Here is a 20,910-nt window from a genome sequence, read left to right on the forward strand (position 1 = left end):
TCTGAACCAGTCAGAACCTATAATTTTGGTTAAAATACACAATGTAACTACTAAGGTTGCAAAAGAAATTGGCAGGAGACCTGAATTTTATCCAGTACAGCACAGTTTATAAAAACCAGACAGACCTAGGTTCAAATCAGAATTTTGCTACGTAACTAACTTTGTGATATTGATCAAGTTATTTCAATACCCTGAGACTCAGTTTCTTTATCTGTAAAATGGGAATCAGTGTAGTTGTGATAATTGTCTCTCTCTCTCTATATATAGAATATATATTATATATCTCAGATGTTATATAATGTATTATATAAAATATATATTATATAGCGATATTATATATTATATATAATTAATATATAATATATATTATATACTATAATATACATTATATATAATATATACTATATATTATAATATATATTTTATATATAAAGCATTTAGCCTAGAGCTTAAGACACAGTAAACACCCAGAAGTTAATGATGATGATATGATCTTGATGATGATGTTATGATATGATGGTGATGTGAAGGAGGAGGAGGAGGCTGTGATGGTGGTAGTGGTGATAGACGGTGGTGGGTAATAATTCCTTTGTCTATCACTAAGAAACAGTTCCATGGACAAATCACTCACCCCTTTTGGGCCCAGCAATTTGTCTGCTACACTGTGGGCACTCACAAAACTCTTACTGAATGAATGAATGTTCTCATCATTTCTAAGGCTCATCCCAGCTCTACAACATGAGATAATCCTACGGATTTGTAGTAATCTTTTCCCAGATCTTAACACTTAGACTGGTGGTATTAGGAAATGGGCCAACTCTATAGTATTTGTCAAAAACCAATTATAAAGACTCAGTTCATCATTGCAAAGTTACTTCATTCACTTCAAGCTATTGCCTCTTTAGGGAGCGGGGAGAGAGAATGATTAGGAAGAGGAACAAGTCAAAAAAAAAAAAAAAAAAAAAGGTAAGGGGAAGCTGAGAGTCATGTGTGAATGGAATTATTAAATTCCAAAACACTCCAGACGAAACCTGTCTTTGGGGACCCGACCACCTGGTTACTTCAGGGCAAAACTTCACCTTCAGTGTGTGCATTTACAGACGGAGAATCATCCTAAGAATTCTCCTCAACACCAAAGCAGGTCCATTTAGAACCACAGGTGGTCTTTATGAACAGACGTGACCTGCTGAGACAGACAGGCTGAGCATTTTCCGCTGGGCACATAGCCGCTTCTCGATTGCACGTATTAACTCCCAGCTTTGCGGATATAAAGAAAATCTGGCTGGTCTCCTCTGGCCAGAAAGCCAGCGCATCTCTGAGCAGGCTCCATTCATTTGCTCCTAAAAATCAAACTCCTCATACCATAAACTGGCATAGATTCCTCCAGAAACATCTGTGTTCTGGTGTCTCCACATCTCTGCATATCTTTTTTTTTTTTTTTTTTTTTGGCACGTGGAATGCTGCTTTAGGCCAAGTCTGATGCCACGGGTTTTCTAATAAAAATATGTATCTTATAGGTGTGAATACACTTTATTTCAGCATCTCATGGCGTCTTCCCAGGCCCTCCTCCAACCTACTCTGAACCTTAGAGCTCAGGTTTGGTGTCTCTCGTTTCTGGCCTCTTGATTCATCCCTGGATTCTGCGTCTCCACGAGAAGGAGAAGGAGAAGCAGAGAAGAAGCAGAAAGAGGGGCCTGTGGCGCTGGTGCTGGTGCTGGTGCTGGTGCTGGTGCTGGTGCTGGTGCTGGTGCTGGTGCTGGTGCTGGTGCTGGTGCTGGTGGTGGTGGTGGTGGTGGTGGTGCTGGCGCTGGTGCTGGTGGTGGTGGTGGGTGGCGTGATTCCCATGTACACCACTGAGAAACAGTTGTGCGGACAAACCTGTTCCCTAAAGACATAATAGCTTAAAGTGAAGGAAGTAACTCTGCCACGATTAACGGAGCCTTTATAATTGGTTTTTGACAAATACCAAAGAGTTCACTCTTTTATTTTTTTTTTTTTTTGACAGGGCCTCGCTCTGTCACCGAAGTTGGAGTGCAGTGGCATGATGACAGTTAACTGCAGCCTGGGAGGTCCAGGCTCAAGCCTCCTCTCACCTCCCAGGCTGAAGCCTCCTCTCACCCCAGCCTCCCGAGTAGCTGGGACCACAGGTGCATACCACCATGGCTGACTAATTTTGTATAGAGGTGAGGTTTCAACATGTTTCTCAGGCTGGTCTCAAAGCCCTGGGCTCAAGCGATCTGCCTGCCTCGGCGTCCCAAAGTGTGAGCCACTGTGCCCTACCTCACTCATTTTTTTTAAAATACCACAAGTCTAAGTGTTTTGTTTTGTTTTTGTAACTGCTGGGCATTGTTTCTCAGCTCGGTTTTGGTTCCCCCAACCAGGGTTTAGCAAGACTAACATTCTAGACCCAACATTCTTCCAGGGCTCTATTCTCAGCCTTCTCTAACAAGCTCCTAGCCATCGCTTTAAGACTGAGTTTGTGCACTGTTGCTGGGATGTCCTTTGAGAAGAAAGAACTTCAGATCCTCCTCTCTGCATCTGGTGTGTTAAGATTCCCATTGGCTGCTCAGATTTGTCTCCAACACAGCTTTGAGCTCCTCACGGAGAGTAGTCATGATTTTCTCCGAAGGTCTACCTGCAGCATGCCACAAGTGCTTGCCTTTGCTGATGCAGCGGGTGAACACAAGCATACAGCAGACACCAGGTCAGCCGAAAACAAAACGCAAAATCAATTCCTCCGCCAAACAAAAAGGCCTCTGTGCTTTTTTTTTTTTTTTAATTTCTGTGTGCCCTTGGTATTCATGATATACTGCTCTCGTTTCTCCCCATTTTTCTAAAATGCATTCCTTCTGAGATCCATGTACTTTTTTCATTTCTTAAAAATGGAAAAAGATCTCAGAAGGAATTCATTTTAGAAATCTGACCCTTAGATTAGCAACAGTAGAGGACAAAAGAGAAGTGGTTGCCCTAAGCAGGAGACTAATAGCCAAGAGTCATTGTTAATTGATTTCTGAGAGTTTGTGAAGCATGAAAAGGCATTTCAGAAGCAGTTTGACAGAAAAAAAAAATACGACGACACTTGATCGCTCAGCAAAACAGGACGGTGGGCAGAGCACTGAATTGGAAGTCAGGGGACAGGCTGTTAGCCACAGCTTGCACTCATCAGCTCCGTGACCTCAGAAAAGTCACTTGATCTCTCTGGACCTCGTTTATTATAAAAGCAAGGATCTGAACTAGACTTTGATCACTATAAAGGTTCTCTGACCTGAGGATAAACCTTCAAGTGTATTCCACTGAAGCAAAGACTAAATGTAAGCAACAGCAATGCAGACAACAGGGAGATGCTGTCAACTTGGCCTGCGGAGGGATGGGTGCATCTTCCATGAATGCACTTGAATTATTTCAGATGCAATTAGAAGAAAGAGATTATGTTCTGAACCAACACAGGCATTATGAACATATGCCTTCTGCCCCCATCTGTATTTTGTTCTGTTGTTTTTTTAAAAAAAAATCCCCCACACAAGGAAAGTAGATTTAATCCAAATTAAAGTTCAACAGGGAAAATAAATGAATCTGCATCTGCGCACGGCACTCCATGGTTCATTTGGAAGCTATTCTACAAGAACCCCGTGAGTCGCTTTTGGTCCTTCTGCCTAACGGAAAGAGGGCAAGAGAACAAAAGGGAATGAAGATTGTGGAGAAGGAAGGAAAGCTCACCGTGCCCTGCACTGTTTCTGTTGCTGAGCAGCACCCCACAGCTCCCCCAGGGAAATGATGTCTCTGGGAGGTGGCACACGGAGGACACGTCTTCAGCCAACCCATTTCTCATTGAGTGAAGGCTGTGCGGATGCTTGGGAGGCAACACCATTACAAAAGCCTGATTTCACCAGATACACACTTTCATAGAATGATAATCTGACGGTGATCACAGCAAAAGCTCTGTAGATCCCCTTTTGTGGCCAAAGGGGGAAATCTGAGAGGCAAATTACTAGACCCAACCTATTGAAAGTGGGGGTGAGGCGTGGGGAAGCGATGTCCCGTGCATGAAGGACCTGGACTTACCACTTATCCACTTAGCCTCGGGGTCATGAATTTTGAAGTCTTCACTGAAGAGATCTTCCACAGTGACCTTCTTCTTTTGAGACAGACTGTTATCTTCCGCTAGAAAAAAAAAAAAAAGAAAGAGTTAAACTTGTTTCATAATTAGTAAAATGCAAGGACCATAAACATTGATTGCCTTTCGTAAACAGTATGGATGGGAACACACATCATGTCCATCAGTGAATGAGGATAAAAGCCAGTCTCGCATTCTGTTTTTAAGTAAACTATCAAAATCTATGCTAAGGAGATCACGGTTCAGTAGAATAGCATCGTGCCTCCTCACCCACACCTGCAGCATGTAAGTGATCATATTTCTTAGTAGTGAGGTAAATAATTCTTTCAAGATTGGTTTATGAACAATAGGGTGGGAATAGTTGAGAGGAAGGCACGGATATCCAGAATGGATCTCAGTCATATGATGTAATTGATCATTCATGAAACATTCATTAAGTGCAACATTTTGGCTGCTGGGAATTCAAAGACACAGAAAATATTCCTTAGGTCTTCATTCTCCACAAGCATCACTTGTCCCTGGCTGTCTCTGGACTGTGGGTTAGTTCTTGTTCAGACAGGATAAAACCCCAATTATCTTTACACAAACTACCAGATTCTGACTTGCCACATCTCAGTTACAAGGCTTAGGAGTAAGCACTTGGGATAAGCCTGTGAACACACTCAGCTAATATTCATCCCAGGAGGAGATGTTTAGTTAATGGCACCAGTGGGTGAGACTTTAAAAATCTGAGAGCTTTTATCCTGTATTTCCAGGGGTCAAAGCTTCTAGAGTTTTTGCTCCTCCTCAGAAGAGGCTCTCTCCATTAGAGGCACAAAAATCCACTTACTGACTTTGAAATGACACAGGGCTGTCAGCTTGCCTGACCTGTGAGCCTACAGGCCAGGCCATTCCACCACCTTCACTTCTGTGATACTAATAAGAAACTCCTCTGTATATTAACTTGACCATATCTGATGGGTATTATCTGCCTGGGATGCTTATTTACTTCCCTGCCTCTTAAATAGAAGATGCTAAATACCATTGCACATTTTTTTTCAAAGACTTCCAGTTCTCATTTCAACAGTTTCCTGTTGTGCTGCTATGTGGGGTGATCTTGATGCTAATCGAGGTGCATTATGTCTGTGTGCATTGCACATTCAGGGTCTGGGTGCATTCCACATTCAGTGGCTCTAGATCTGTGTGCTTTTGTATTTCAATGTCTGGTGGGTATGTCTGTTTCTTTTTCAATTTCTGGCTGTTACACTTTTTTGACTGTTGTTCTTGACCTTGACAGAACCATTTGCCTTTTTTTTTTTTTTTTTTTTTTTGAGCAGCAGCAAGATTTATTGCAAAGAATGAAAGAATAAAGCTTCCACAGTGTGGAAGGGGACCCGAGCAGGTTGCCCCCATTTGCCTCTTTTAATTTTCTGTTTTGAACTCTCTGGCAGGTTAGAAAAACAGAAAGAAATTTTGTTAGGATTACATAAACATATAGGAATAAATAATCTCTAAATAAAATATTCAAAGCTTCTAGGACCCTAGTACATTGCAGAGGTGTTATTATGTCACTTTTGCTTTCTTCCTTTTGGGTCTGGATGTTGGCAAATTATTGAAGTTGTCAGAAAAGTCATATATTCCTTTGTGCATTGATTGATCTCTTGAATATCAAATAGGGTTACTGTGGTTAGCAGTCTTTTGAAAATTACAGAACGCTGCGACTCAAGGTGGCCTTATTGTGAGACTTGACTGTATATGGAGCTATCCTGGGTGCTGAACATAGCACATTAAACCAAACCAAGTTCTTTCTTCGCTCTAGGAGCTTTCTAGGTGTGGATGAAGCAGCCCCACGAAAAGGCACAGGGCTTCAAACATGACGCACTTCCATATACACGACAATAAATGAGAATTTTAAAAATTACTAGACATTGATCTAATAAAGTTACACTGTGATCTTAAGAAATCTAAAACTTTCTGAGACATTCTTAAATACATAGTCAGAAAATAAATAATCACGATAAAATTTACATTTTATCTGATTAAACTTCACTATTCAAGAATGATTCTAGCCACACAACTTAAGGTATCTATGTGTCTCGTAAGAAAAAACATGTAAGACTGCCATTTAAACAGACTTTGGAAATAAAAGATGAAAAGGCAATGTATTCACTTTCTGAAAATCTTTCTTTTTATACATGTATTTTATTTTTAAAACTGTAATTTTATTTGTTTTTTAAAGCTATTTTTAAAACACCTAAGACTTCTATATAGGGAAAGTATGTGGTGGAGGCATTATGTTATATGCTATTAAAAGTGCTCCATTCAAGCCAGGACATGACTCTGTCCTTAATTAGCTCTGTCTCCTTAAGAGACTCACTGCTGGCCTCTCTGGACCTAGATGGCTCATTTGCACATTCAACTGATATCTAATTCATTGGTTTATGGTTTGATTCATTCCCAAAATCATCTGAGATAATGACAGGCACAGGTGACTGCCACATTCCACAAACCACGCTGAGCCCTGAAGAAGAGAAAGGCCTTATACAAGCTCACAGAGCAGGGAGCCAAAGTGGAATGAATGACCAGAACACAGCAGGGATGGTACCGAGAGGAACAGGGCATGTCCTGCTAATATGGAAGCAGACTATTAAATAAGAAAGTGGGAGGGATTCCAGGAGAACTTGCTGAAGGAAAGAGGCTACTAGCCAAGATAAAGGAGAGAGAAAAACATTCAAGCTAGGAAGGATCATAGGGCAGGAAGATGTTGGTGGATGCAGTATTTTCAGGAGATTGTGTGTGTTGGCACTGGCGTGGCAGACAGTGTGAACAGGAAACACCTAGAGGGGAAGGGAGATTCTCTCATGGTATTTGATATTCTGAAATTCCATTAGAAAATGTCCACTTGTGGATTTTCTTTAAATATTCTACTTAACAGTCAGTAATATTTTCAGCTGAAAGACTACCTTTCTTCACATCAGGAATACTACCAATAATTATCTCATAAAATATGACTCCTCCAGCATTTGATCCCCTCCTTCCAGAATCCCATCTGGGCTGTGCCAGAGCTTCTAGGTCAACCCCCACACCTTGGACTTTTTCTTAAGTTTTTCTACCTTTTTATGGCTCTGGGAGTATTTGGATGATTTCTTCAGTGCAGCCTCCTATTTGTCAATATTTTAATACACCTCGACTATTCTATTACCCAACTAAGGATTTAAATTTAAAATAATTACATGTTAATATCTAATATGTCTAAATAACCTTTTCAAGATCATCTACTCATATTTTATAGTTTCATGCTTCTTTAGTAGACTCATAGTTCTTTGAAAAATCTAAAATGCCATTTTCTGTTTTCCCTATTGATTTAAATTTCTTTGGATTTTGGTTTTCAGGTGCGTTGGGTTGGATTCTGCTTCACAGGGGGATGTTTTCTGAAGAGGCCTTGTGGTTCTTGGTTGTAAGCTTTTGTCTTACAAGTGTTCTGGGTCTTGAGAGGCCCCTGGTTGGGTGGTCCTCAGGCAGTTTTGAGACTCTGTCTAGGTAACAGCTCTAAACTAAGTCTTGGGTGGCCATTTGGGCTAGAGCCTTTTCCCCCAAATGGGTGACGTGATCTGAGGCCTTCTGACCACAAACCCAGTTTTCAGGCAGGGGCTCCATGTACCCCTGGTCTCTCATGAAAACCAACCTTCCAAGCCCTCCTGTTGTGCCTAACTTCAGTCTCTATGACTTGAGGATGATGGAAATTTGGCCTTCCCTCCTGCTGTAGGTTTTTACCTGTTCCTTCTTGTGAGGTTGCCTTCCCTTTCAATCCAGGTATGTGAAGAACTCCTGCTCTTGTTTTTGAGAAAGAAGCAGCTATGCTTTTGTTTGCTTTTTTATTATTATTATACTTTATGTTCTAGGGTACATGTGTACAACGTGCAGGTTTCTTACATATGTTTGTTTGCTTTTTGAGATGGAGTCATGCTCTGTCACCCAGGCTGGAGTGCAGTGGCACAATCTTGGCTCACTGCACCCTCCGCCTCCCACATTCAAACGATTCTCCTGCCTCAGCCTCCTTAGTAGCTGGGATTAAAGGCACCTGCCACCAAGCCCGGCTAATTTTTGTATTTTTAGTAGAGACGGGGGTTTCACTATATTAGCCAGGCTGGTCTCGAACTCTTGACCTTAGGTGATCTGCCCACTGCGGCCTCCCAAAGTGCTGGGATTACAGGTGTGAGCCACCATGCCTGGCTGTAGCTATGTTTTTTGTTATTTATTTTGCTGTCACTTCTACATTCTTGCCATCAAAACAAGGAACATTTCTGTGCTCAACCTTCCTTCTTAAACTGGAAGGCAACATAAAGTTGGCGATGCAAGAGGGGGCAGCGGCTTTCACTGCTTGGATTTCGTCCCGAAGGCAATTCAGGGATCACTGAAAAATAAAGTTCCTCCCAGCCCTTTAGCTTGATATATTATAGAAAACTCCGTGGCACTGCAAACTGACTTGGCCTGGTTAGCTCACCAGCATGGAAAGGCATGCTGAAATCTGCAGTGATGTAGTTATGCTTTACGGAGGCCAATGTGTAATGCAAATTTCTCAGCCTCCTTTCCCTTCCTCAGATATTTGTTAAATAGTAAAATTCCTGGAGAACGCTTTGGAACTCCTTCTCTAAATATTTTTAATACCAGAAAACTAGAAATAAATCCCATTACCCGAGCATAGCTGCTGGCGGGACATGCAATCCCTGCAAGTGGAGGTGAGCTACCGACAAACTCAGCTTGACAACAAAGAAAACCTACCCGAAGAGTCCAAGACTTTCTGTAAGGTTCTGCTTTTGTGAGCAATTTGGAATAACTGACAACTCTAAAGTGCTTTATAGTCGTCCAAGTGCAATGATATTTATGATTTCTCCTGATACCCACCATAACGAAGAGGAAGGAAAGTTACACTGAGCTACTGAGAGGATAAATGACTCTTCCAAAGATGTGAGAGGAATCGGTTGGCAGATGTCAAGCATTAGGTATTTTCAAAACTCAAAGGAGACAAGGGCTTGGTGGGCTAGCTTTACAGGGGAGACAGACCCCCAAGCTGAGGCTCAGAGTAAAGCACTCTTTGCATTTAGAACAATTTGTATGTTATTCCTACAAAATGGATACGATTTGCTTGCTTCCTTACCAACACTTCACAAAAACAGGAGGAAATCAAAGAAGCTGTCCGTTTTCCAACGTCTGTACCATTAATTCACCAATTCCAATGAGATCACTTTTGCTTAAAAATAAACCACTGCATCCTGTTCCATCAGCGATGGACCTAACACAGATGCTGCTAAGTAACAAGGAAAAAGCTCAATGAGAACACAGGAAACACATCATTTCGTTCTGCCAGCATATTTATTGATTGAGTACCCTGTGTCAGGCCCTGTGGATGCTGGAACAAGACTTCCAATTATATTTCTTTCTTTTTTCTTAAAGTAAAAGAGATAGAATCCATACTATGTGTTGCCGGTGCTACTTCTATTTCCTTGGTAGATTCTTATCATAATGAAAGAATACATTCATATCATGCTATACCATCAAGAGATTAGAAACAATGAAATTTAAAACCAGGTAGCATGTCTGCAAATCACCATATGAACCTTGGGGATTTCGACTGAATCCTGAATTAAACTGTCCCACTGGCAGATTGTTCACCATATGAATCCATAGGTCAGAGCTGAAATGGTAACATCTCATCCATACACAAAAACCCTAGAGATGGAAGGAAGCCACGGCAGCAGCTGTGAGTCAGGGGAACACTCTCTCTCCTTACGAAGAGTGAGATTTACTCCAAAATACATAAAAATATATTTCTCTGAAGAAATCTCTCTAGAACCTTCCAACCCCAAATGTAAGAAATGAAATAACTATTGTTGGGATAAGAATTGCATTAAATAATCTTACCTGAGTGATGCTAGAGAAGCTACAAGAAAATGTACAGTCAATACCTCTTTACAATGTGTGTGGGTGTTTTACTTTCTGAAAGTTGATCATGTTTTCTTTTGTGCTACCAGGAGCTACTATCAATGAACTAGTTATTTGCTTTCAAGTCTATTTCCCATACTAGCTTGATATTTTCCTTTCCTGTTTTAGTTAGGAATTGCGACTTCATCTCTCCAAGGGGCCTGGCAAACAGTCCATTTCTTTTGAATGAAGAAAGCATTTGTTTTAAAAATCTGTGCCTTTGCTTGTGTTTCTGCTTACTTTTTTGTAATGCAGGCCTTGTGTTACTAAAGTATATTATTTATGGTTATACTCCAGAGATGTCTATAAAAAGTCTCACAGAGATACTAATTTATCTTAAAAGCTTTTCCTTACAAGTTCACATGTCTTCAAATCATCTAAGAAAACTAGTAGCATAATACCAAAATTAGTCACATAATACTTTTTATTGAAATCGTAGAAACTAAGTCATCAGCATTATTCAGCACATCTTATGAACTAAGAAATTGTAGTTATGCTTTATTTTAAGCTTCTAAATCAAATACATCAAAGGTATTCATTCCCTCTTCATGTCCTTACCTCCATTCTTTTAGATCTAGGAAATAAACTGAAGCCTTAAAATATATTCTGCAGCCTGTTTGCTTTAGTGAGTAACAGCCATTAGGCACCTGTGACTTCACATATGTGGATAGGTTGATATGTTTCCCTACCTAGTTTATTCCTTTCTTGACACCTTTATTAGAGATAAAATTTACATACCATAAAACTTAGCCATTTAAAATCTACAATACAATGGTTTTAGTATGTTCACAGAGTTGTGTACCATTACTGACCTAAATTTGGAACATTTTCATTACCCCCAAAAGATTAGCATAACAATTAGCAGCACTCCCCATTCCTTCACATCTCTCTTCAGCTCTTCGCAACCAAAAATCTTCTTTCTCTCTAACATTTGGCTATTCTGGACATTTAATATAGATGGAATCATACAATATGCATTTTGTCATGACTGGCTTATTTCACTTAGCATTGTGTTTTCAAAGTTCATCTATGTTGTAATATGTACAGAATGTACCAGTACTTCATTCCTTTTTATAGATGAATAATATTACAAGCTAATGATGTTGAGCATCTTTTCATGCACTTACTGGTTATTTTTATATCTTCTTTGGAGAAATGTGTCACTTTATTCAGATTATAAAAAATGCTGAAATTAAGAGATTCACTGTCAAGAAAGATACTGCCATCCTGACAGCATGGGTGAAAAACCTTTGCTAATACCTTGAAAGATCAAAAGGTAAGTATTCAGTCACACAAAAGGCCCTTTGAAGAGCTTAAATGTGTGATTCACAGACCCCAAAGCTCTCTCAGCGGAAGCCAAACATAGAGATGAAAGTATCTAGAAGAATCCTAGGGAAGAGCCACTTGTCTAATGGAATGAATTCCCATGACATACATAGAAGATGCACAGATTCTTAAGAATTTATATCTGTAGAAACATTGCCAGCTTGGACTGAAAAGGAGAGAGGGAGCATGAAACAAATAAAGGCTGTTGGACTCTGTATTAGCCCGTTCTCACACTGCTGTAAGGAACTACCTGAGACTGGGTAATTTATAACGAAATGACATTTAATTGGCTCACAGTTCTGCATGGCTGGGGAGGCCTCAGGAAACTTACAATTGTGTTAGAAGGAAAAGGGGAAGCAAGCACCTTGTGACGTGGTGACAGGAGAGAAAGAAAGCAAAGAGGGAGGTGCCACACACTTTTAAACAAGCAGATCTCGTGAGAACTCTATCACAAGACAACACTAGGGGGATGGTGCTAAACCATTAGAAACCACCCCCATGATCCAATCACCTCCCACCAGCCTCTCATTCAACACGTTAGGATTACAATTTGACATGAGATTTGGGTGGGAACACAGAACCAAACCATATCAGACCCCCAGAATTATCAGGCAGAAAACATGCTTATAAAACTACTCAGCTACAAGCTCAAGCTGCCATTCATGAAGAAGAAGGATGACTCCCAGAGGGCAGACCTGAGAGCCCTAGGATACTATTCCCAAGCCTGTAAACCTAATGCAGTTTCCCCAACTGAATTTGGAAGTTGTTTGGAACTAGTGACTCCTTTTTTTTCCCTTTTTGAACAAGAATGTCTATAACTGTCATCCTATACTTGTCCCACTACTGTGTTTTCCTCTCCAGTTTCTCAGACCCACTGTAGAGATGAATTGTGCTTTGGATAGAGTATGCCCAGAGGACTACTCAAAACTCATTCAGATGATTTCAATATTAAAATCTGGGAACTCTGAACTGATGAGATCACAGACTTTGAGTTGATACTATAATAGGTTGAGATTTCTGGGGATCTTGGGGTAGAGTGAATGAATGTGCTTTATAGATGAGAAGGATGTGAATCTTTGTGGGTCAGAGAACAGAAATGTTAGGTAAGACAGGGCCATCCCAAAGATGTCCATGTGCATGGGTATTATGTACTGAATTGTACCTACCAACACATCCATATGTTGATGCCCTAACCCCCAATATGATTCTATTTGGAGATAGAGCCTTTAAGGAAGAAACTGAAGTTAAATGAGATAAGAGGGTGAAGCTCTAATCTGGTAGGACTAGTGTACTTAAAAAAGAGGAAGAGAAACAAGAACTCTCTTTTCCTCTCTTCATGCACACATATGTGCACTCACAGAGAAAAATCAGGGAGAGGATACAGCAAGAAGGTGAGGTCTGCAGGCCAGGAAGGGAGAATTCACCAGAAACTAACCCTGCTGGCACCTTGATCTTGGACTTCCAGCCTCCAGAAGTGTGAGAAATGACATTCTGTATTTATTTATTTATATTATACTTTAAGTTCTGGGATACATGTGCAGAATGTGCAGGTGTGTTATATAGGTATACATGTGCCATGGTGGTTTTCTGCACCCATCAACCCATCATCTACATTAGGTATTTCTCCTAATGCTATCCCTCCCCTTGTCCCCTACCCCCGACAGTCAGTCAGAAGAGACCAAAAAAAGAATAAAGAAGGATGTAGTATGCCTACAAGATCTAGAAAAGAGCCTCAATAGGGCAAATATAAGAGTTGTTGGCTGAATCAGGAGGTTGAGAAAGAGAGAGATAGAAAGTTTATTCAAAGGGATAATAACAGAGAACTTCCCAAATCTACAAAAAGATATCAATCTTCAAGTACAAGAAGGTTATAGAACACAAGCAGATTTAACCCAAAGAAGACTACCTCAAGACATTTAATAATCAAACTCTCAAAGGTCAAGGATAAAGAAAGGATCTTAAAAGTGGCAAGAGAAAAATAACATATAATAGAGCTCCAGAACCTCTGGCAGCAGACTTTTCTGTAGAAACCTTACAAGCCAGGAGAGAGTGGCATGGCATATTTAAAGCCCTGAAAGGAAAAAACATTTATCCTAGAATAGTATATTCTGTGAAAATATCCTTCAAACATGAAGGAGAAATAAAGACTTTACCAGACAAACAAAAGCTGAATGATTTCATCAATCCCAGACCTCTCCTACAATAAATGCTAAAGGGAATTTTTCAATTTGAAAGAAAAGGATGTAAAGGAGCAATAAGAAGTCGTCTGAAGGTGCAAAATTCCATATAGTGACTACACAGAAAAACACAGAATATTATAACAGTATAGGTTGGATGTGTTAACTCATATGTTGAGTAGAAAGACTAAAAGATGAACTGATCAAAAATAATAACTACAAAAACTTTTCAAGACATAGACAGTACAAGAAGATACAAATAGAAACAACAAAAAGTTAAAAAATAGATAAAGTGTATACTTTTTGTTGGTTTTCTCTATGCTTGTTAGTTTTTTTGTTTATTCAATCAGTATTAACTTGCCATCAGTTCAAAATAATGGGTTATATTATTTGCAAACTTCATGGTAACCTGAAATCAAAAAAACAAACAACATATACACAAAAAGTAAAAAGCAAGAAATTAAAACATACCACCAGATAAAATCACCTTCATGAAATGGAATACAGGAAAAAGGGTAAGAAGAAAGAGAAGACTGCAAAACAATCAGAAAACAACAAAATGGCAGGAGTTAGTTTTTACTTATCAATAATAACCTTGAATGTAAACAAACATACATCAAAAGCCATAGAGTGGCTGAATGGATAACAAAAGACCCAATGATTTGTTTGTTGCCTACACGAAACACACTTTACCTATAAAGACACACAGACTTAAAATAAAGGGATGGAAAAACACATTCCATGCCAATGGAAACCAAAAAAGAGCAAGAGTAGCTATTTTATATCCAACAAAATAGATGTCATGACAAAAACTATAAAAAGAGACAAAGAAGGTCATAATACAATGATAAAGTGGTCAATTCAGCATGCGGTTATAACAGTTGTAAATATATATGCACCCAACACTGAAGTACTCAGATATATAAAGCAAATATTATTAAAGCTAAAGAGAGCTATGGACTCCCATACCATAATAGCTAGAGACTTCAAAAACCCCACTTTCATCAGTGGACAAATCATCCAGACAGAAAATCAACAAAGAAACATTGAACTTACTCTGCACTGTAGACCAAACCGAACTAATACATATTTACAGAAGATTTAATCCAATGGCTACAGAAAATACATTCTTCTTCTGAGCACATGGATCATTCTCAAGGACAGACCATATGTTAGGTCACAAAATAAGTCTTAGAACATTCAAAAAATGAAACTGTATCAAGTATCTTCCCTGACCATGATAGAATAAAACTAGAAATCAATAACAGGAGGAATTTTGGAAACTACACAAACACATGGAAATTTAAAATGTGCTTCTGAATGATCAGGGTGTCAATGAATAAATTAAAAAGAAAATGAAAAAATGTCTTCAAAGGATAATGGAAACATGACATACCAAGACCTATAGGATACAGTGGGAGCAGTAGTAAGAGGAAAGTTTGCAGCTATAAATGCTGACTCAAAAGGCAGAAAAACTTGAAAAACTTCAAATAAACAACCTAATGATGCATTTTTTATAAACAAGAAAAGCAAGGCAAAGTAAAATTAGTAGAAGAAAATAAATAGTAAAGATTAGAGCAGAAACAAATGCAGTTGAAAGGAAGAAAATAATGTAAAACATTGACAAAACAAAGTCATTTCTTTGAAAAGATTAAAAAAATTGACAAACCTTCAACCAGACTAAGAAAAAAAGCAAGAAGACTCAAATAGATAAAATCGGAGATGAAAAAGGAGACATTACAATCAATACCATAGAAATTCAAAGGATCATTAGAGGCTACTATGAGCAACTATATGCCAATAAATTGGAAAAACTAGAAGAAATGAACAAATTCCTAGATACATACAACCCACCAAGACTGAACCATGAAGAAATCCAAAACCTGAACAAGCCAGTAACAAGTAACAAGACCAAAGTCATGATAAAAAGTCTCCTCACAAAGAAAAGCCTAGGACTTGATGAATTTCACCAAACATTTAAAGAAACACGAATACCAGTCCTACTCAACCTATTCCAAAATACAGAAGAGGAAGAAATACTTCCACAACACATTCTACAAGGCCAGTAATACCCTGGTACCAAAACCAACAAAGACACATTTTAAAAAGAAAACTACAGGCCAATATCCCTGATGAACATTGATGCAAAAATCCTCAGGAAAATGCTAGCAAATCCAATTCAACAACACGTTAAAAAGATCATCCACCATGACCAACTGGGATTTGTCCCAGGGATGCAAGGAGTTCAACATATACAAAATAATCAATGTGATATTTAATACATCATATCAACAGAATGAAGGACAAAAACCATTTGATCATTTTGATTGATGCTGAAAAAGCATTTAATAAAATTCAACATACCTTCATGATTTAAAAACCCTAAAAAAACTGTGTATATAAAGAACACACTTCAACACAATAAAAGCCATATATGACAGACCCACAGCTAGTATTATACTGAATGGGGAAACACTGAAAGCATTTGCTCTAAGATCAGGAACATGACAAAGATGCCCACTTTCACCACTATTATTTGATACATTATTGGAAGTCCTAGCGTAGAACAATCAGAGAAGAGAAAGAAATAAAGGGCATCCAAACTGGAAAAGAAGTCATATTATCCTTGTTTGTAGATAATGTGATCTTATATTTGGAAAAACCTAAAGATTTCACTAAAAAAAAATTAGAACTGATAAACAAACTCGGCAAAGTTGCAAGATATAAACTCAACATACAAAAATCAGTAGTATTTCTATATGCCAGCGGTGAACAATCTGAAAAATAAGTTAAGAAAGTAATTCAATGTATAATCACTGCAAATAAAATAAAATACCCAGGAATTAACCTTACTAAAGAAGAGAAATATCTCTACAATAAAAATGATAAAAGATTGATGAAAGAAATGGAAACAGACATAAAAAATAAAAATATTTTCCATGTTAATGGATTATAAGAATCAATATTGTTAAAATTTCCATACTATCTAAAGCAGTCTACAAGTTCATTGAAATCTCTATCAAAATACTAATGACATTCTTCACAAAAATAGAAATAACTATCCTAAAATTTACATGGAATCACAAAAGACCCAGAATAACCAAAGTTATTCTAAGTAAAATGAAGAAAACCAGATGAATCATATTATCTGACTTATACTACAGAGCTATAGTAATCCAAACAGCATGGTACTGGCATGAAAACAGACACAAAGAGCAATGGAACAGAATAGAAAACCTAGAAACAAATCCATATACCTATAGTGAACTCATCTTCAACAAAGTTGCCAAGAACATATATTGGGGAAAGCACAGTCTCTTCAATAAATTATGAAGGAAAAACTGGATATCCACATGCAGAAGAATAAAACTAGACCCTTCCCTCTGACCATATACAAAAATCCAATCAAAATGGATGAAAGGCCTAAATGTAAGACCTCAAACTATGAAACTACTAAAAAAAATTGGGGAAACTCTCCAGGACACTGTATTGGGTAAAAATTTCTTGAGTAAGACCCCATTAGGAAAGGCAACCAAAGCAAAAATGGACACTTGGAATCACATCCAATTAAAATGCTTCTGCGCAGCAAAGGAAACAATCAACAAAGTTAAAAGACAACCCACAGAATGGAGAAAATATTTGCAAACTGTCCATCTGACAAGCAATTCATAAGCAGAATATATAAAGAGGTCAAACAACTCTATAGGAAAACATCTAATAATCCAATTAAAAATGGGCAAAAGATCTGAATAGACATTTCTCAAAAGAAGACATATAAATGGTAAACAAGTATATGATCATCACAGATCATCAGAGAAATGCAAATCAAAGCTATAATGAGATACCATCTTATCCCAGTTTAAATGGCTTACATCCAAAAGACATTCAATAACAAATGCTGACAATGATATGCAGAAAAGGAAACGCTCATACACTCTTGATGAAAATGTAAATTAGTACAACTGCTATGGAGAACAGTTTGGAAGTTCCTCAAAAAACTAAAAACAGAGCTACCATATGATCCAGCAATCCCACTGCTAGGTATGTACCCAAAAGAAAGGAAATCAGTGTATTAAACAGACACTTGCACTCCCATGTTTGTTGCAGACCTGTTTACAATAGCCAAGATTTGGAAGCAACCCAAGTGTCCATCAACAGATAAATGGATAAAGAAAATAAGGTATGTATACACAATGGAGTACTATTCAGCCACAAAAAAATGAATGAGATCTTGTCATTTGCAACAACATGAATGAAACTGGAGGTCATTATGTTAAGTAAAGTAATCTAAGAAAGACAAACTTGGCACAGAAAGACAGACTTGGCATGTTCTCACTTATTTGTGGGAGCCAAAAATTAAACAATTGAACTAATGGAGCTAGGGAGTAGAACAATGGTTATCAGAGGTTGGGAAGGGTAGTGGTGGATGGTGGGGGTGGGCAGAGGGGGATGGTTAAAGGGTACAAAAATAGAGTTAAAAAGAATAAGATTGACTATTTGATAGCACAACAAGGTGACTACAGTCAACAATACTTTACTGTACATTTTAAAATAACTAAAGGGAGAGTATAATTGGATTGTTCATAATACAAAGAAAGGACAAATACTTGAGGGGACAGATACTCTATTTACCCTAGTGTGTTTATTATTTAATGTATGCCTGTATCAAAATACCTCGTGTCCCATAAATATACATACCTACTATGTGCCCACAGAAATTAAAAATTAAAAAATGAAATAGTGAATGTTGTAAATGTGTTTTTGATTTTAAAAATCAACTTATTATTTGATGAGAGAGTTTATTAAAGTGAAAAAAACATTGCAAATATTATAGGCATGCACCATGACACCTGGCTAATTTTTGTACTTTTAGCAGAGATGGTGTTTCACCATGTCGACCAGGCTGGTCTCAAACTCCTGACCTCAGGTGATCTGCCTGCCTCAGCCTCCCAAAGTGCTGGGATTACAGGATGAGCCACCATGCCCAGCCAATTTAATATATGTCTACTGTCTACTTTTTTCTATTTATACATATCATTGTGCAATAAAATTAATAAAGTCATGTTCTGATCATAAACATATACTCATACCTGAATTGAGAGCCTAAACCAGTATGTGTCTTCATGATGTACCAACACCAAGGTCAGTTATTAATAATTTAACCTTCCCAAACGACTAGATTGCTGGATTATAAACACAGGTGTAGTGTGCTCCCATTAGAGAAATAGCGGGTGGGACAATTCTTCACCTGATGCCTATGAGAATAGGCATGCTAAACCTAAAATACTTGTGACACGTAGCAAATACCTTTATACATTGTAAGGGGTGACTTAGTCTCAGAAATCATTATTATTTATCATATACAATGTATATTATTAATTTGAATTTCATTGGCTTCTTTTATCGATCTTCATTTAATCTCCCATCTCCATTAATTTAATAACATAGACTGTAAGTGGAGCTTAAATCTGTTTAGTTGAATGTATGTAAAATAAAAAGAATTAAGTCAATGCTGGAGATTCCTCTTCCTCTCCTCTTCCTTCCTCTTTCTTTCAAATTTTGAAAAACATCAAAATGTATCTTATTGTGAGTGAATTTCATTTCCTTTCTTGGTGGTGAAGATGGTAAAGAACCACCTTTTGAAACTCAGGGGTGTCCCTTAGAGAGCTGAGCTAGGAGCCCTGCATGGACTTCCACTGTGAATGGTGGGAAGGAGCAGACAGGGCAGTGCACAGCACAGTTGTTGTCCAGTTCATGGTCTTCCAAGGGCTAGCACATGGCTTCTAAACACTCTAGTTCTGATCTCTCCTTGGGTGCATTCTTTTGCCTGCCTGTAAGATATGGCCACTGCAAAAGTGGCAATGCCATTTATTTCCCTTTGTTTTAGCCTCCTGTGGCTGCTGTAACAAATGACCACAAACTTGATGGCTTAAAACAACAGAAGAGCACGCTTTCCCAGTTCTGGAGTCTGGAAGTCTAAAATCAGTTTCACTGGGCCCAAATACAAGTGTCAGCAGGGCTGCATGCTCTCAGAGGTTCTGGGGAAGCATCTTGTAGTAGTCCATTTTCATACTGCTCTGAAGAAATACCGGAGACTGGGTAATTTATAAAGAAAAAGAGGTTTAATGAACTCACAGTTCCACATGGCTGGGGAGACCTCACAATCATGGCAGAAGGCAAAGGAGGAGCAAAGGCACATCTTACATGGCAGCAGGCAAGACAGCATGTACAGGGGAACTGCCTTTTATAAAACCATCAGGCCTCATGAGACTTATTCACTATCATGAGACTAGCTCAAACAACCCACCACCATGGTTCAATTACCTCCCACCGGGTCCCTCCCATGACATGTGGGGATTATGGGAGCTACAATTTAAGATGAGATTTGGGTGAGGACACAGCCAAACCATATCACATTTGTTCTTTGTCTCTTCCAGCCTCTGGGGGCTGCCGGTATTCCTGGGCTTGTGGCCACATCCCTCCCATTTCTGCCTGTGTGGTCACATTGCCGTTTCCTCTTTCATCTGTGTCAAATCTCCCTCTATTTCCTTCTTATAAGAACACATGTGATTGCATTGAGGTTCCATTGGATAACTAAGGGTAATCCTCCATTTCAGATGCATAATGTAGCCACAAAAGACCTCCTTTCGGCCATAAAAGGAAAAATTAACAGGATCCAAGGATTAGAACATGTACTTTTTTGGGGGGTGGGGAGGCATTTTTTAGCCTACCACACCCTTCAATGCCTTTCTCTCATTTCCAACGAACCCACCACTTTAGAAGGCATCCTCTGAGGATGCAATGATCATACATTTACTGAATGAAAAAGAAAAACATTAAGAATCCGAGCAGGGGAAAAGCAAGAAAGAGATTGATTAAATAGGAGGTCCTGCAAATTATCACTTAACTGAACTTCTGGTGATTTTAATGCCATACCTAAAAGCTCAGAGTCAATTTAGAATATCTGGGATTTGAGGATTATGAAGCAGCAATCTGAGAAACTGCATCTACATATTGTTTCTGCAGATGTGATCAATGGTTGTCCAAGTAGGACCTAAGGTGAAGAGTTCAGAGAAGTTGGAACCATTTCAATCTGGAACTTCATCTTCCTAGTTCCCCGACCTGCCTAGTTCATTTTATAGAATTGCTCTCCATTTCTCTGATTTTATTATATCACAGCTTTCTGTGTTCCTGACCATGACGTAGTATGGTAACTCTGCTCAAACTGAAATGCTGCCTTTGGTTCTGAACTGCCCGAGTCTTCACTAAACTAGCAACTAATATAGGAGCCAACTGCTTGTAAAAATAGGGCCCTTAAGGTCCCTAAAGTTC

At 38.6% G+C, this 20,910-nt stretch overlaps 1 protein-coding gene across 4 annotated transcripts in view; it reads right to left on the reverse strand.

The window, feature by feature from the left end:
• The window catches only part of DPP6 (dipeptidyl peptidase like 6), a 1,147,427-nt gene that overhangs the window by 412,782 nt on the left and 713,735 nt on the right, over positions 1-20,910 (reverse strand). For all 4 annotated transcript variants that reach the window (XM_050785804.1, XM_050785807.1, XM_050785803.1 and 1 more), the window contains exon 3: positions 4,063-4,161. In XM_050785804.1, coding sequence (XP_050641761.1) covers positions 4,063-4,161 — 99 coding nt within the window. The remainder of the gene's footprint in view (positions 1-4,062; positions 4,162-20,910) is intronic.

This window comes from Macaca thibetana, chromosome 3, assembly GCF_024542745.1.
Source record: "Macaca thibetana thibetana isolate TM-01 chromosome 3, ASM2454274v1, whole genome shotgun sequence".
NCBI lineage: Eukaryota > Metazoa > Chordata > Mammalia > Primates > Cercopithecidae > Macaca > Macaca thibetana.